At 48.7% G+C, this 18356-nt stretch overlaps 1 protein-coding gene across 3 annotated transcripts in view; it reads right to left on the bottom strand.

The window, feature by feature from the left end:
* Window positions 1-754: 754 nt before the first annotated feature.
* Window positions 755-18356, bottom strand: part of GABBR1 (gamma-aminobutyric acid type B receptor subunit 1) — a 29216-nt gene continuing 11614 nt past the window's right edge. For all 3 annotated transcript variants that reach the window (XM_043908134.1, XM_043908133.1, XM_043908135.1), the window contains 13 exons: window positions 18044-18235; window positions 11595-11837; window positions 10913-10976; window positions 9396-9473; window positions 7882-8032; window positions 7279-7411; window positions 5858-5974; window positions 5647-5754; window positions 5142-5235; window positions 4313-4440; window positions 3174-3302; window positions 2845-2988; window positions 755-2152 (listed from right to left, as the gene is read on the bottom strand). In XM_043908134.1, the coding sequence (XP_043764069.1) occupies window positions 1979-2152; window positions 2845-2988; window positions 3174-3302; window positions 4313-4440; window positions 5142-5235; window positions 5647-5754; window positions 5858-5974; window positions 7279-7411; window positions 7882-8032; window positions 9396-9473; window positions 10913-10976; window positions 11595-11837; window positions 18044-18235 (1755 nt within the window). In that variant the 3' untranslated portion in view covers window positions 755-1978. The remainder of the gene's footprint in view (window positions 2153-2844; window positions 2989-3173; window positions 3303-4312; window positions 4441-5141; window positions 5236-5646; window positions 5755-5857; window positions 5975-7278; window positions 7412-7881; window positions 8033-9395; window positions 9474-10912; window positions 10977-11594; window positions 11838-18043; window positions 18236-18356) is intronic.

Genomic DNA, 18356 nt, shown 5'->3' with positions numbered 1-18356 from the left:
AAAAATCAGTGCTATGGGGAAGGAGAGAAACTGAGCTTCGGGGGGAAAAAAAAAACACCACTTCTCCAAGGGGACACAAAAAATTACAAAATTGTCGAGCAATGTTTTGTTTTGTTTTCATTGGTCATTGAGGACTTTCTTGCAAGCTCCTGCCAAGATGCTCAGAGTTCTCAATGACTTTTCAGGCTGGAAACACCCCGGGACCATCTAATCCGCTACCTCCGAACGGTCGTATTTTATTATTATCCTCAATTCCTAGGAGGAATTGTCCTCACATCTGTTCAGCCACATGCTCCAGGCTCCCAATACATGCCCATCACTGTCAGAGACCTCATTAAACAGTGACAGTGGCTTGTTTAGTCAACATGCTCCATGAGCCAAGAACCATCGTGAGCACTCGTCCTGGCATCCACTCTGTGGAGAGATAGATGTGAAGATGGTGGTAAGGATGATGACTATTACCTTCACAAGTGAGGACGTGGAAAATAGAAATTAAGAATGTTTTTTGTACGTGTTAGAATCTGAAGCTCTGGTAGTTTTGACTCCAGCCTACACTTTTAACCAGTTATGTCACCTCTCACTAATCTCAGCCCTAACGGTGTCCTGCTTTGCCCTGCTAAGCCCTCAATGGATCAATACAATACCTCTGTCCATCCCTCCACTGAAGTGCCTTTTCATCAATGCGGGGGGCCCCCAGAGCCTCCCTCCTTGGGCTGAAGCCCACTTGGTTCACAGTGAGGAACGAGGTGCTGAGTCACTCCATTCACTGGTTTATTGAGATTTGGGGAGATCCTTCCCCCAAGACACCACAGTGCAAAAAGGACACCATCTCCCACCACACAGGACCATCTTCTGCCTCCACAGTCAGGGGTGCCTTCCTTTGGTCAGGATTCTCACCAACTACCCACTGCAAGCAGCTCCCCAAACCTGTCCCCATTTCTTCTCCCTTCCTTCCCTCAGAAAAATACAAAATCGAAGGGAGCACTTTGTAGAGGAGGACTTTGAGTGTGGACCGAGGGTGCTCCAGAGTGCAAAGGAGAGCAGGGTGAGTGCGAGCAGAAACCGAGTGTGATGTAGACCCAGATGTGGACGGCCCCACCAGATGGGAATTGGGGGAAAGTGTGTGACAATGTGCAGGGTGGGTGCATATGGCTCTGCTGGAAGAACACAATTTTAAGGTGCAAAAAGAAGAGGGTACACGAGGGCACACAGGGCAAGTGCACAGATAAACCTGGGCACGTACAAATGGCACACGCCCACCCACACAGCTCTCCCAAGGGCATATCCATGACCATGAGAGGGGCACAGGCAGCCGTGAGGGAAGGGAATACAGCAGGGCACATGTGGCCACAGGAAGGGTGGAGAGAGCACATGTGAAACCACATGTGCAAACAAGAAAGTGAGAACAGTGAGGATAGATGTGTGTTGGGAAGAGGGAAGGAGCATGTGAGCCTTGACAAAAAGAGTGCCTTGCAAAAGCTAAATTCAAGAGGGACAAAACGTGTGGCTGTGTGGACAGCCAAGGGGTTGGAAGGAGATGAGGATGGTGAGAGAAATGGCCAGGCCCTGTTGCCACAGAGAGCCCTCTGGGGAGGCCCCTGCTGGTGGGAGCAGAGCACAAAAGCGAGGGGGCTGCCGGGTTGTCGTGGCAACCAGAGGAAAAGAAGAGGGGGTGTGTCTCGTGAGGCACCAAGGAGCCAGTGAGTGAGAAGCTTCAAGCCGGGTACAAACTCGATTATGAAGTAGAGATAGACAATGATACGAATGAATGAGAGAACAGGGCCCGGCTCCCAGAGCACTGGAGACTCAGTCGACGCTGGGACCTGGAACTCTGGGACTCAAGAGGGGCAGGTATTTACAAGAGATGGGATGGAACGGTGTTCTTCCCACCTAGGGTAGGTATCCCCTGCTTCGTCCCGAGCCCCTCTCCCTTCCCCCTCTCCCTCCCCCTATTTGCCTGTCCCCCCTCACACCTCCCTCACTTGTAAAGCAAGTGGACTCGACTTCCATCACAGCTAAGCCGGTCAGGGGGCTCAGGGGGCCCCCTGGGCAGGCCCCCCGAGGGGTCTGGGGGTGTCGGAGGGTGACGCCGGGATCGGAGCTGCTGCCGAGACTGGAGCTGATGGCGCAGTTCAGAGACGCGCTCCTCTTTCTGGAGGAAGAAAACAATCAGGCGAGTGGGAGAGAGGAAATCAGGAAAGGGTGGGAGGAGGGAAGGAGAGGCAGAGAAAAATGTGGGGGAGAGGGAGGGGGAAACGGGCAGAAGAAAGGAACAGGAGCCATCAGGCAGGAACAGGGAGAGCCGAAAGCACACAGTGAACACAGTGGGGCAGCAGTCGGGATCAGGGAAACAAAGGGGGTGGGGGAGGGGAGAACGGACCGAGCACACAGCTTCCGCTTCCGGTAACACACTCAACAGATTAATGCCAACCTAGTTTGAATACCCCCAGCCTGACACTGCGCTGGCCCCTAACTCCCGCTGGGGGCCTGTAGACCTGCCCAGACCCCTCTCACTAGAGGGTATACTCAACCCCCACAATCGGCCACGCCCAGCCCAGGGCCACGCCCTCGCCTCCAGGAGGCGGAGCCTACAATGCAGTTCTGGCTCCAGAGCCCCTCCACCCGCTGAGACCAGCACTTTACCAGGTTTTTACCTGAGACTGACTCCACCTTCACCCCTTCCCGGGCCTCCTCCACTCTCTCCCTGGCAGCCTGTCTCTTGAGACCTCCCTTGGTAAATCACGTGCACAGGAACCCCGGTCTCAGGCTCTACCTCTGGAATCCTGACCCCACCCGAGACGTGGGCCTCCCCGACCTGCCGCCACCTCTGCCTTCACCACCCACCTCGGCGATGATCTTCTCCAGCTCGCGGTTCTCCTTCTCCAACAGCCTGGACTTCTCCTCCTCGTTGTTGTTGGTCGAGGACCCTGTCTTCATGGTGTCCTGTGCCTCCGACTGCCACTCCCCTCGGGTGATCAGCCTGCGCATCTGGGAGGGAGTTGGGGGTGTGGATGGGCCAGCAGGGACTGTCAGTGATTAGGTCATGGTGGGTTGCACAGAAGGAAGGAAAACAAGAGGGAGCTGGGCCCAAAACGGAAGAAGTGGGAGGAAGGGAAGTAGGGACATGGAGGGGACAGGGGCTGGAGAGGCTGGGAGGACACCCAGAGCCATACCTTGGGCACAAAGAGCACGACCAGGGTGATATATGAGGAGAAAACTATGGCGAGGGAGGCGAAGGCAAAGGCGGCATCCTGCTGGCTGGACAGGATCATGGTGACCGGGGCAGTGATGAGGCACAGAACCTGGGGGCAGAGCATGTGTGGGGTCACAGACCTGCTGGCTCAGACAAGAGACAGGGTCTACTTCCCCCAGAAAAGTCTATGGGGACAGGTTCCTGGGGAACTTTCCATTCAAAAAGGACCCAAAGTCGGGATGTGAGATTTGGACCAGAAAGAAGGCTGAGCACTGAAGAAATGATGCTTTCGAATTGTGGAGTACTGAAGAAGACTCTTGAGAGTCCTTTGGACAGCAAGGAGATCAAACCAGTCAAACCTATAGGAAATCAACCCTGAATATTCACTGGAAGAACTGATGCTGAAGCTGAAGCTCCAATACTTTGGCCACCTGATGGGAAGAGCCAACTCACTGGGAAAAACCCTGATGCTGGGAAAGATTGAGGGCAAGAGGAGAAGGGGGCAGCCAAGGATGAGATGGTTGGATGGCATCACTGACTCAGTGGACATGATTTTGAGCAGACTCCAGGAGATAGTGGAGGACAGGAAAGCCTGGAGTGCTGCAGTCCTTGAGGTTGCAAAGAGTCGGACACGACTTAGCTACTGAACAACAACAATAACAAAGTCAGGATCATCCTCAACTCTTGGTTGGTAAGAATCCCAGATAAACTGTCCCAAACCAGCTCCAGCTCTAGGGCAGCCCCTCCCTCCAGACAGGAGCTCCCAGCATCTCTGTACACACATCAGAGTCCTTAAGAGCCAGTCCTGAGCATCCTTGCAGGAAATCTCATTCAGATTCCCAGCTTGGGAACCACAGATGAGGAAACAGGATTTCACCTGTTTCTGCTTCCGCATCTATCTAGTGGGGATGCTAATCACCTCTTCACTGGGTGGTTGTATGAAGATTGATGTTCACTTTATACATTATAAAGTGCTTTTCAAACCCAAGGCATTAGAAAATGTTTTAAGACTTCTACCCAGCTGACCCCACATCAGGCACCTCATTCTTCTCAGACCACCCCCATCTGGGTTGCTGTGCCCAGTCCCCACGATCGATGCCAGGTGTCCAGGGAGCTCACCGCCACATTGTAGATGGCCATGCCCACAGCCCGGTGGTCATTGATCTTCTCAGTGGACACACTCTTGGTCTCATAAGCAAGAAAGATACCCAGCAGCAGCAGCAGCCCCTTGTAACCATAGAAGATGCCTAGGATGGCAGGGAAGGGTTATTTTCCACTCACTACCCCCTTCTCTGTGCTCCTTCTGATGGCAGTGACATGGGGGCCTCCTCTCCAACCCAGCCCCTCTGACCTAGTAGCCCCCTCCCTGTCCACTGCCCCCAGGTCCACCCCACTCGCCCTGACCTCACTGCTTCCTCCTGGGACTAAGAGCCCCATCACACAGGACGATGATGGTCATGAGCAGCTGTCAAGGACCTTGTCAAGGGCTTGAGCCACACACAGTGTCTCACCTCCTCACCCTCTGAGTGGGAAGATGGCTTTCCATGCTGAGGGTGGGTTTGCCATTTGTGGTCAGAGGTCAGAGTGATGTTAAAAGGGCCAAAGGGGCCTAACCCCTCGCAGCCCCAGTCTCACTCCAGGGAGTGGACCAGACAAGAGATGGAGTGAAGGTGAGGCCACATCACTGGTCCCTCTGATGAACACAAGCTCTGCCTCCTCCCTGAGCTGGACACTAAGCACCTCAGGCAAAAGATCAACTCTCCCCATGCTCAGAAAAGACTAACGCAGAGGCAAACAGGAGGAGGTTCGAATTGAGTTGACATGAGCTCTCCGCCTCTTTTTCCAAAGACCCTCCTCCCTCCAAGCTACTGCCCACTCCACACACACTCCCTCCCCACTAGCCCCCTTTATGGGCATCTCCCCCACCCCTCCCCCACACCCTGCACACCAAGCCATGTGTTCATCTTCTTGGAGCTACAGTGCTCCAGCTGGGGCAGAATAGACACATCAATATCTTCCTTCGGCTCCTCCTTGGCAAAAGTCTAAGGGAGAGACAGAGCCACAGGCAAGATGGTTGCTGTCCTCCCCTCCCCTCCCCACCTCTGCTCAGTCCCAACTCCCAGTTCTGCCCCCTCTTTCTGAAGAGATCCTCAATTCTCATGCCAGATCCAACTCCAGGTCTGGGAACATTTGCCTAAACACCTTATAAGTGCTTGTTCCCCCACTTTCCACGATGTCTGAAAATCTGCCCATCCTCCCAGATCCCCACCACTTCATTTTGTCACAGGAATTGAGAGTGTCTGCTAGGGTTCCCTCCAGGAAGCAGGGAGAGCCGCTGAGATACCCAGGGCTGGAATATGGAACCCATGGAACCTCCCATGGGCAGCTCCCGAGGCCCTTCCACCAGTGTGTCCTGCAAGGCCTCCTGACCCAAGCACCTCCTTAAAGGGTACCTCAATGGTCCGGTGCAGGGGGTCCACGATCTGCCAGATGGCGAGGGTGAGGACGTCCATGCCCACCAGCAGGCCCACCGTGGCATACAGCTTCCAGGGCTCCAGGGTCTGAGTCAACACACAGAGTACAGCCCAATATGGGGTGGGGGACAGGGCCTCCCAAGCCCTGAGAGCCTAGGTGCTAGGGGCCAAGGGATTCAGAGCAGCTCACCTTCCTCCACTCTTTCTTTTCCTCCTTCTTTGTGAAGACTGTATGGACCCACCAGATCTTGGTGAACATGGAGCCGTAGCCCAGGCTAAAGCCCAAACCCAGGAGCCAGAGGCGGGCCTAGGAAAGGAGAGAGGGCAGGAGAGAATAGGGCGGGGCAGCAGGTGGATAGTGCCAGCATGGGGCAGGGCTCTAGGAGGGAACAGATGACCAGACTGGCAGGATGCAGCCAGTAGGGGCTGGGTGGAGAGGGCGATTGGGCAGCAGAGAATCTCTTTGCACTTTGCCACCTGGATAATCTTGCTAAAAAATGGGTTTTAATAGCCAGTCACTTCTGACTGTTCCCCAAGGCCTGCAGACTGCAGCCTGAACACCTCCAGATGTGGCATGAGACCGTTTACAACATGGACCCACCCACCTTTCCAGCCTCTTCTCCCCCGACACTTTTACCTGCCCCAGACCCTCACCTGCCCCATGCTCCAGCCCTGCTCAGCTGCTTGCTTGCTTATCCTTGCCCTTGATCTACTCTCTTTGGTGCCTCTGCTACCCACAGGACACTCCCTCCATTCATGGAGTAACCCTCTTTTATTTCTCCAGCCAACAAAATCCCCTGCATCCTTCACAATTCACATGCGCCTTTGGTGAGGTCCATGCAGCCACTCGGACAGTCAGCTGCTTTCTCTTCGTTCCCTCAGCAGATCCCTGCTCTGATACCTCTTGTGCGTCACTGCTGACTATCTGCTTTCTCACTGTATTGGGTCTTTCTGAAGAATTGTAGGTGTATGTGTGTGCAAATGCCATGTGCCCAGGTGTGTGATCAGGATAGGTACAGAGCAGAGAAGAGTGAGAATGGGCAAGAAAGCAAGGGGCAGTATTTCCCACCAGCATAAGAGAGAACCAAACAAATACTGCCGCTGAAGCCAGGCTTACTCTGCAGCCCCAGAACCTTCCATGTGCCAAGAGTCCCACAGGGCCTCCTCCCTGTGTGAGAGCGGTCCCTTCCCCCCAACTCTCCCTGCTGTTGGTTCAGATCCCTGCCTCTGTCCTCCCCAACCACAACTAAGGCTCCCACGGGAAGTCCCCAGTTCTTGTTCTCAGCCCCCGCGCCACAGACAGGCCACCATTGTCCGAGGGTTCTCTGTGCAGACCCCCTTCCTGCGCCTTCAGTACCTCCCCACCCTTCTCTGCAAGGCATGCCATGGCAACCTTGGAACTGCCAAGCCAGCTACAGAATGAAAAAGTCTGGAGGCATAGAAGGAAGGGACAGAGCCAGACAGAGATCAGGGGGCGATGTCAGGAGAACAACTAAGGACAAGGAGGAAAGACAAGGAGGACAGGCAGGGGACGGCGCATCACAGAAGGCGCTCCTGAGGGGGCGGGCCGGAGAGCCATGCTCTGCAGGAGACCTGCCGCCCCCTCCTCACCTGGCAGACGAAGGGGAACTGACTTCTCCCGATGTGGTAACCATCCAGCCCGAGGGGGAAGACGGCGGCTAACGCTAGTGAGCAGCCCACAGCAGTCAGATTATTCAGGTTGGGCTGTGAGTTCTGGATATAACTAGGGCAGAGGCGGAAGGGTGGGAGAGATTGAAGAGCAGAATTACCCTCCTCTCCAGGGAGGCTCAGCTCCCCAAACACCCCACAACGGCCTGACCCCAACCTCAGGGCCGGGAGACAAAGGCAGGCGGCCTTGGAGATGGCATCAGAGACAAAGCCAGTTCGGTCATGGGGGGCCACAGACGGCTTCCTGGGCACAGGCCCCTACCACACACACACTCTTTAGAGCCCTAAATTATGTTACCTGATCCCAAAAGCTTTTTTATTTTTCCATTAGCTGCTTTGGAGCAGGGATGAGAGTTATACCTGGCTTCCCCCTTTTTGTTCCCTGGGCAAACAATTATCTAGAGTGGAAACCTCAGAGATGCACGGCCTCAGGAGCTACATACTTTCCTTCTCACTCCCTTCAAGCAAATGACCGTTATCTTGGAGAAGCAGAGAGGACAGGGAAATGTCAGAAGAGAAACTTACCGGACATGGGAGTTATAGATGTTAAAGGACAGACAGACAACAGCTAGAACAATGCCCAGGCTGGAGAGAACGGAGACGGAGATAAAGAGTTTCTGTGACAGGAAGCGGAACGTCTTGATGACCAAGGTCTGGTCAGCTGGAGGGGACCCTCCTACGTGGCACAAGGGAGGGGGAAGAGAAAGGAGGAAGGACAAAGGCATGAAGGTGGGACAGGAGAAAGGGGAAAAGGACCAAGCTGCTGATGGGCACCCAGGTCTTAACTCTGAGGACAGGAGGCCCTAACTGCCCTGAATCAGGGCTTGCTGCAGCCCAAGTGCTCTTTGATTCTGGGGCTCTCAGGAAGCAATCAGATATGAGACAAGAAGATGGAACTAGAGGCCGAGCTGTATCACCAAAGTTGTAGTCTTTTTGTTGTTACCTTTTGTTCTTTGTGTTTTTTCCAATCTTTCTTTCAGGAAAGAATGGAAGGAAAAGAAGGGGATACTGAGAAATAAATTTTATGAGGTCTCTTACAACTCAAATTAGAAGCTGCAAAAGGCAATCATAGAATCATGAAGCTAAAGTGCCTCAAAATAGAGTCTGGCCTCCTAACCTCAGGAGGAATTTTCTTTAAAAAAAAAAAAAAAAAAACTGATCTGTGATTTTAACCCTGGCCAGGTGATATTCCCAAAGGTGTTTCTCAGTTATTATTAAAGGGAAGCTCAAAGTTGTCACAGAATTCACAGAAAGTGGGGGGAAAAAAGACTAATTTCAATTTGCTGAGCTTTAAAAAAAAAAAAAAAAAGCATAATTTAGGCCATGCAGCATTTATAGCAATACAGAACACTGTCCTAAATTCAAATTATAAAAAAAAAAAAAAAATTCAGAACTCCAGCAGTGCTGAGAACTACTAGATTTCAGCTGGGCAGGGCAGATGGCAGCTGTCTTCCATGGCTGTGCCCTTCCCCCTCCTGAAGACACCAAGCCTTTTTTTGATGAATAAAGTCCCCATTTTGCCCACCTTGAGTATCTTTCCCATTTCCTATTATTTAGCCCACCAAACACACAAGGAATATAATTGCTTCCTTTCTTTCCTTAAAAAGTACATTTTAACAGAAGACAATTAAATGAGGTTTTACATCCTCTCCTACAGTTTAAGCAACTGTCTTCCTAAGAAAGCTAAGAGGCAACTTGAGGCTTGAAGTAGCTGATTCAGATATATCAGGTCACCAGAACATCTGGGAAACCCAAATGGAATTTTCATTTCCTGCCCCCTGGACCCAATCCCCAGTCATCCCAGGAATGTACTATTTTTAAGAATGCATTGCTACCCACCACCTATACCCTCTCTAAATACACCAGTCTCTCCTACCCACATCTTGGAGGTTTTATTCCCTTTCTCAGAAACCCAGCCCCTGGTTCATCTCCTTAGGACATTTCAACCCCATGGTACCAACCACCCCACCCTCATTCAAACACAGTATTCGTCAATGGTTCAGAGGAGTTAAAGGAAATTATAGACAGGATCCACTTACCAATCCACTTATCTGTTTTGGACCAGGAAAGGTCATCCTTGGTGCTGTCATAATAACCAATCTTCTTGTAGCTGCCACCTGGACAGATGATAGGAGTAACCACAGGTAGGTGAAGAGTTGATCCCAAGCATTCTCAACCTCCCGCTTCCCTAAAGTAGATCTCTATGGTCATATCTGATTCTCCCTTCACCTGAGCCCCCAAAGGATACTTGGAAGGATCTGGGGGCCACTTGAAACAGCAATCTGATTGAAAAGCACTATAGGATAGATTCCAAGGCAACACAAAGAAATTGTTGTTTAGTCACTCAGTCATGTCTCTTTTGTGACTCCATGGACTTGTAGCCTGCAGGCTCCTCTGTCCATGGGATTTCCCAGAATAATACTGGAGTGGGTTGCCATATCCTTCTCCAGGGAATCTTCCCAGTTCAGGGATCAAACTCATGTCTCCTGCATTGGCAGACACGTTCTTTACTGCTGAGCCACTAGGGAAGCCCACACAAACAAATAAGAATATCTTATATGCTTTAAGCCCTTCAGTGAAGAATGCTGCACAGGATGTCTGCCACCCATTCCACGGGCTCACACCTCAGGAAAATGTCTCTCACTGTGATTCTGGCTTAAAAATCTTTAAACATGTTTCCGCTTATTCTCCCTCTCCTGATAGAATCACAAGATCTATTTTCCCAGAGGCTTTCATTTTAATTTTAGAAATTTCTCTTCCATTGACTTGGCTTCTAATTTCTTAAACAAGATGCATCTGCCTCTTAAAAAGCCACAAATTCAGCCACTCCTAAGATTTCTAGAGCTGTCCCAGTTACCATAACTTTTTCTTCTAAAGCCAACTCATAGCCCTTGGACTGTGGCTGAAGTCTATTCGTTCTTGTCCTGGTTACAAAGATCTGAGAGGATGTAGGAGGTCGGGAGAAGGAAAAGAAAGAAACTTTTCACAGGAGGCCAAGAAATGGTTCTTTTGGCCCTGCTCTAAGAGCCTGAGTGGAGTGGAGTTGAAAAACTAATTCACAAGTTTTGCAAATAACTCAGTGTGAAGTTATAAGCATATACCATCTAGAAAAGCCAAACTAGACGTACTGCAGAAAAATTAGACCTAATTGTTTACATATCAAGGAAATGCAATAGGTTCCCTTTAAAAATAGCTTGTTTCCTAGATTCAGCTTTCCTTGAGTCCATGAATATGCCGCTGACAAGTCATGAACCCCTCAAGTCACCAGAGGGAAATTTCTCAAATCAAAATGGGGGCCACTAGGGGAAAAGAGTGGTTGTTTTCAATTTGCATGCACAACCACTGAAACGCAAAGAAACTCACCCATGGCTAAGCTTTTTATTATCAGTATCATTATTTAAAAGCTTGAGGAACACGGAAGAGCAGGCATGAGGTAGGGAGGCACCAAGGCAATGTCTTCCTGTCTCCTAGGGTTCTCCTCCCAGACGGTATTCTAGCCCAGCCCCAGCCTGGCCCGTCCACCGACCTCCCCATCCCCCCACATCCCTATGCTCACCCTGCAGCTGCTCGATGAGCGTCCATGCCATCCGAGAGCCGCTGGCATCAAACACCACATGGCCCTGAGGGGGAGAAACATGTGGAGGAAGGCAAAGGGGATAAAAGCAAGAGCGAAACGAGAACATCAGGGCCTCTTTGAATCCTTATGTTTTTGAAGTAATTGAGCTTCTGAATGAATTCTATTTATGGCATTTGCCTGCATATAGGACATACCCCAGATGCCCATACCCTAGATTTTAGAAACATTATTCTTTGGAAAAGAAGCTTCACCCAGGAGATTTGAATGGGAAAAATCCCCAGATGGAATACCAGGGGACCTGGCCTCTGGCTGTGTGACCTAAGCAAGTCACCAAGTCCCTCTGGATGCTTATTTCCCCACTTTAAGAGGAATAAGGAGAGGATCTTTCAGGCTGCTTCCTCTTTTAAAATCCTGTAATTTTCATCTGACTCATAAATATCGGGACTGAGAGAAGTGAGGGGAGAGGTTGGAAGAAATGGAATATATCATCGCTCTTCTAGACTTCTGTGGGGTTTTCTGGCTTGGGGGCTTCTACTTCCGTGGTCTAAAACTGATTATTGCAGAGAGGTAACTGAGAAGGCATGTTTCCAGGAGAAGAAGCCTCAGAGAGGTCTCTCCGGATGGGAGGACAGAGGCCAGCAAAGGGGCTGCTGTAACTCACGGAAACACCCTCAAAGGATGAGGAGTTCATTGCCCGGTAGATTTGGTCAGTTATGGTCTGGTTGTTGTAGTTGAAGTCTTCCAGGCGCACACCCGAACGGCCGCCCCCTCCGGACGTCTTGTTGAGGGCCAGTGCCAAAGCCCAGATGGCATCATAGGCTAGGGGTGCCTCCTGGAAGCCTCCCGTCTCCTCAGGGTGTCGTTTTAGTCGCTTGGTCAGTTTCTCCACAAACTCCTGGGATGTCTAGGAAGGGAAGAACAGGATGAAAGGATTGGAGTGGGGTGGGCTTGAGTCTGGCTCTGACACTTTGACTTGAATGGATGGTTTGTGTTCAAGTCGTCAGATTGAGCCTGTGTACACTCAACATCCCTAACTATACATGCGCATCTAAGATCAGAAGCTACTAGACTAGAGCAGGGGTTAGCTGGGTCCAATGGCCTTAGTGTGCACAGCTGCAAGCTCAGAACTGCAAGCAGAGAAGTTTAATAAATAGATGCTCTGCATAATGAACAGCAGAGAGAATGAAATGAAAGCAGAGAGAGAGAGCAAAGCAAAGATGTGGCCCCGCCAGTGAGGAGCTGCAGCACTGGTTTTTCTCTCAGCCTTCAGACTCTTCCAACAGAGCTGACGCAGGAACTAACAGCTCCAAGTCTGAAAGAGCCCAGAGAAGGTGACACCACAGCCTTTCTCGCTCTGTCAACCAGAAAGATTTTTCTTTAGCGTGCTAACTTCCTGCCATCCTCGTGTGCTTTCGGTTCACTGTCTCTTGGACGGTTTTCAGAAGACTTGGGGCTGCAGAAACACCCTTCACACGTTTGAAGTCGATTATTCAATCCCTACCCACACCCCTCCCAACCTTCCATCTTCTTTTTCCAAGAAAGCTAAAAAGAATAAGAGCTCTTTTAACTCTGTCATGAAATGGATCAAGAGAGCTGAATTTCTATACCGGGCAGTAACACTGTTTACCTAAACGACTGCAAGTAAATTGCTTCCTTTTTTGGAACTGTCTTCCACATAATGGGGAAAATCATGTCTGCCCTTCCTTACCTCCCAGAAACCATACCAGGAAAGGCTCGGTGTCCACCTCTTGGCAAGGCACAGCTAATACACAGGGGCACCACACAGCTCTGTCTAGACTTGGAATGTGTTAACATACATACATGGGCTTCCCTGGTGGCTCAGGTGGCAAAGAATCTGCCTGCAATGCAGGAGGCCAACATACACACATACTCTAACAAAGGGATGAATAGATGAATGAAGAATAAATATGAATCTCTGTTCCTGATGCCCTGCCTACTTTCCCTTCTATTCAGCTTTCTGGAGGCACAGGGGAATTGGAAATGCAAAGGATGTGCAATGTGGTGAGCTGGAAACAGCCCAGGATTGAAGACAAGCAGGCCTGTGCTCTGCTCCTCCTGAGGACAGGACCAGAGTCTCTTCTTCTCTTAATCCTCAGCATCCAGCACTGTGCCCCGCCCATTCTGGACAAACAAGTGTCTATAGATGAAGGGAATGAAATGTGGTTATCCATTTATCAACACTCACTCAATATACAACACCAGGAGTGAGCCCTCTGTAAACAATGGACACTGAGTGTTAATGATGTAGCAGCGTAGGTTCATCAGCTGTAAACACTCTGGTGGGGAATGCCAATAACGGGGGAAGCTACGAATGAGTGGGGCAGGAAGCATATAGGAAACCTTTGTGTCTTCCTCTCAATTTTCTTGTGAACTCAAAAACTGCTTCCAAAAAAACCATCTTTGGGACCTCCCTTGTGGCTCAGTGGTAAAGAATCCACCTGCCAATGCTGGAGACATGGATTCAATCCCTGATCCAGGAAGAATCCACATGCTGAGGAGCAACTAAACCTGTGTGCCACAACTATTGAGCCTGTGCTCTAGAGCCTGGGAGCCGCATCTACTGAAGCCTGCATGCCTTACAACCCATGCTCCACAACAAGAGAAGCCACCACAATGAGAAGCCCACACATTACAGCTAGAGAGTAGCCCCTGCTCACTACAACTAGAGAAAGCCCACGCAGCAATGAAGACCCAGCACAGCCTAAATAAATAAATAAATAAAATTATTTTTCAAAAAACCATCTTTAAGAAAAATGTCCATTGGATGGATAAATAGAAAGATGCCTTCTAATTCCAATAATCCACCAAGATGCTATTTAATCTCAAACAAGTTACTAGATTTCACTATGGAGTTATTTGGGCTTCCCTGGTGGCTCAGTCGGTAAAGAATTTGCCTGCAATGCAGGAGACCTGGGTTCGATCCCTGGGATGGGAAGATCCCCTCGAGGAGGGCATGGCAACTCACTCTAATATTCTTGCCTGGAGAATCCCCATGGACAGAGGAGCCTGGCGGGCTACAGTCCATGGGGTCAAAAAGAGTTGGACACAACTGAGCAATGAAGCACAGCACATGGAGTTATTCAGCTTTAAAATGGGAGTGATATTAACCACCTTGAAAAGTTATTATAAGGATGAAATTACAACATTATAAAATGCTAAGTATAAAGTTATATTTTCTCTTTCAACCTCATCATTGTTACCAATATTCAAATCTGTAATTCCAGCTCAATATTTCAAGCCCTGAATTTCTCTCTTTAAGGTATCTGTAACTATATAATCAGTAATCTCAAAAATATCTAAGAATAAGCTCTATTTTTCTAACACTCCCCAGTATATAGGACTGAAACCTTAGGATCACCTTAGATTCTTTCAAATCACCAAGTCCTCTTAATACTTTTGTGCTGAAATGTTTCATTAATATCACTTCTTATACAGAATAATGTTAATCATAATTATAGCTGACATCTACATTGTTCTTATTATTGTCCTCATATATATCAACTTATTTAATTCTCAGATAACCCAATGAGGTAAATACTATATATGCTCATTTTAGAAAGTGACAAGGAACCTGAGACAGAACCGTTTGACCTGCTTGAAGGTATGCTGCTAGCACTGGGATTCCAATCCGTTCAAAGTCCATTCGCTTCCCTCCACCCTGTAAACTGGAATGTCTCTCTCCCATAGCACCTGCTCAGCAGATAGCAACTAGCCTGAGCAACCTGTCAGCCTCCAAGCCCAGCCAGCCTTCAGTTCAAAGTAAACCCTGCATCCAAAAATCACTCAGACAGGAAGGGAATCATCTGCTCTGCATGTCACTCTCCCCAGCCCGGATCCTCATACTCCCCTGGCTTCAGGTCACCACCACTAACACACTTGGATACAGGGAGCACCACTGTCCCAGGCATGACTAAAATTACCAAAAAGTCTCTCCCCTTTGGGTCAGCAAAGATGGCTATACATTTTCAAATGGAAATGTTATAAGGCGGCTTAAGGAAAACAACAACAACAAAAATTCCACAAAACCCATAGAAATTAGTGAATTATTAATGAATTACCCAAGTACCAATGTATGATCCTAAATTTTTAACAGCCCTGTGGGCAGTCTCTATATGTGAGAATAGATGTCCAGTGGTGATCTAAAATGTATATCCAGAGGTAGATTTTTATTTTCTATTGTACCCAGGTCCTCTATCTATACCAACCAGAATTTACTGACAATCTTTTTTTTAATTTTCCAGACTCTTTTTAAAATTATTTAATTTTTATTTTTTGGCCGCTCCTGGTGGCATGTTGGATCTTATTTTCCTGACCAGGGATCGAACCCTCCCGCCCTGCACTGGAAGCATGGAGTCTTAACTGCTGGAATGCCAGAGAAGTCCCCATATCTTATCCCCTAGTATACTGCCTCATACCTGAGCTCTAGTACAGCTCCAGCCTGGAGCTATTTTTCTCCAAAACCACTCTAATCCACTCTCCCATATATGGCTCCTAAAAACTCTTTCTCTAAACCAGAATTTCTCAGTCTCTGCACTATTGACATTTTGAGCAGGATAATCCTTTGTTGTGGGGATGATCCTTTGCATTGTAAGTTATTTAGAAGTATTCCTGGGGACTTCCCTGGTGGTCCAGTGGCTAAGACTCCACATTCCCAATACAGGGGGCTGGGGATCAATCCCTGGTCAGGGAACTAGACCCCATATGCCACAACTAAGAGTTCGAATGCCACAACTAAGACCCAACACAGCCAAACAACTATTTAAAAAAAGAAGTATTCCTAGCCAACTCATTAGATACCAGTTGTGACAACCAAAACTTCCCCTAAATATTGCAACCTCTGATTGAAAACCACCACACTACCAGGCCTCAAAGTGTGGGCCCCAGACCAGTAGCATCAACATCCCAGGGAACTTGCTGAAATGTATTAAGTTCCAGTCTCACTCCAGACCCACTGAATCAGAACTTCCAAGGGAAGAGCCCAGTCATGGTTCTGATAGAAGCTAAAGTTTGAGAACTGTTGATCTAAATGCAAGGCATTCCTTACAGAGTGAAGGCAACTCCGCTTCACTTCTAAATCTCCTCGGTTCTGGGTCATAGGCTCCATCCTTGCTTCTGATCCACTTCTCTTGGTCCTATCTGATCCATCTGTAACCTCGTGTCTAGTTAATTATTAAGATGGCTTTTACACTCTGAAAAATCTTGGCCTCTTCATCTGGCATTTTAGGCTACCAAGCAGGCCTAGCAATACCTCTAGTCCTCAAAGGCAGGCACCATCTTTCTCTAAAGACCAAGAGTCAGAAAAAGATCCTCCAACTCAAAAGCCCAGGGGCCTATATACCCCCATCCAAATCCCTGCTTCCTATCAGGGCAGAAGGGGTAGAAGGCACTATTGGCAGGTCCTGGGCTTGGGGCACCAACCAGCTTTTCTGGCTTCAGTTACCACCTCCTCTACTTCCCCCAAGGTCTCAGGACAACTCACCTCTCAGGTGCTCTACATGGAAACGACCTGGCAGAATTTTTCTATCATAATTTTTCAACCAAGATCCCTCGAAAATGTCACAGGACAGTATCCATAATTAAAGTACACATGGCAACTGACCCTTCCATCACAATCCACTGTCAGAATAAACTTCCTGAATCTTATCTCTCTCTCATTCAAGAACTGTCATCTGCTAAACAGTGTTAGCTGATATAAGGGCAAGCTTTTTAGTGAGACTTCAAGGTTTTCCATGGGAGGTGACAGAGCAGATGGTTTGGAGTTAGATTCAACTAGAATTTAATTCCAGCTTTACCACTCAGCAGCTGGTGACCCGTGATAAATCAGTTAACCTCTCTGAGTCTCAATTTCTTGGTCTATGAGATAGAAATGAAAAATCTACATCAGAATATCACTATGAGCATCACTGAAATCATTTGTCTAAGCTCCTGGTTTACTATGTAAAAGTGATTATTACTACAGCAATTTAAAAATAAGATATTCTTGGGACTGCCATGGCAGTCCAGGGGTTAAGACTCCACACTTCTGATGCAAGGGGCATGGGGTTCAATCCTTCATCCAGGAATTAAGATCCTACATGCCTTGCAGCGTGGCCAAAAAATAAAAAATAAAATAAATAAGATATTCATGTGCTTTTACAGTCATTCATGCACTCCTAGCATGCTCTCCAAGGCAGGTATTCCAGATCTGGGGCTGTATCTGTATAATAAGCAGACACACAGGTTTCCCTATCAAGCTCAGCCAAGATTCTCATACTCGTTAGTGCAGTCCTGAACCAGAAAGGAGGCTCCCCGCCACACCACACCCTACCCACTTGTGCCCCTCACCTCTAGGCTGATTTCCACATCAACCAGTATGTCTTTTAGTCCAAGGTCCGTCACTAACCAGCTATCTGGGGCTAACTGATTTCAAAAATCCCTTCTGCATTTAAAATTCTAAAAGAGAATCATTTTTATTTTATTTTTTAAATTTATTTATTTCTTTGACTGCACCAGGTCTTAGATGCAGCACATGAGATCTTTTAGTTCCAGCATGTGGGGTCTAGTTCCCGGACCAGTAATTGAACCTGGGCACCCCTGCATTGGAAGCATGGAGTCTCAGCCACTGGACCACCAGGGAACTCCCAGAGAAACATTTTTAAAAAAGCATCAGGAGCCAAGCTAATTGAATACCAATCAAGAGTGAATACGAAGCAACTCTAAAGTGCTCTAAAGTCACCAAGAAAATAAAACGAATTTTTGCCCAGAAACAGCGCTCCTATAAAGGTGTGCTTGCAGATGCAGCATCTATATTGTCATTAACACCTCTCCCTCATTTGACTTCTTGCCAACTGCTCCTTGTTTCCATGGTAACAGCCCTGCAACTCATCAGGGGCCCACTGAACGTACCACTCTCTTAACTCCCTCTTTCCTGCCCAAGGAAGTCACAGCAGAGGTGGAATCCATAGGAAACATGATGCACAAATTGAGGGTGAGCAGAGGCCCCTTGCCCTCCTAAACCTCCAAGCCCCATACCTGCTCCCCTCACCTAAGAGACCCCCTCAGGCCCTTCCTCCTGCCCAAGGGCCAGCTTCTAAGTCCTCACACACTCACCATGTTGGAAATGCTGCGAGTGTTGGCTGGGTTCAGCATGACTATCTCAGTGGTGATGTGGCCCTCCACCGCCTCGGTCATCTCATCCACTGTGCAGTTGATGGACGGGTCATAGATCTTGAACCAATTGTCAGCATACCACCCGATGAGGAACCAGACGTACTTCTTCCCAAAGAGCCGCTCCTTGTACACCTGAGTGCAGAGGAGGAGTGGGGCTGGGTCTTCATTTCATTTATTTGTCTTATCTCACATAACACTATTCAGCCTCTTCAGATTCAGAGAAAAGCAGAGCATTGAAAAGAGTAATCTACAA

This window comes from Cervus elaphus, chromosome 7 (assembly GCF_910594005.1).
Source record: "Cervus elaphus chromosome 7, mCerEla1.1, whole genome shotgun sequence".
Lineage (NCBI taxonomy): Eukaryota > Metazoa > Chordata > Mammalia > Artiodactyla > Cervidae > Cervus > Cervus elaphus.
The sequence above is the reverse complement of the archived record's forward strand: the minus strand, read 5'-3'. Positions and strand labels throughout refer to the sequence as shown.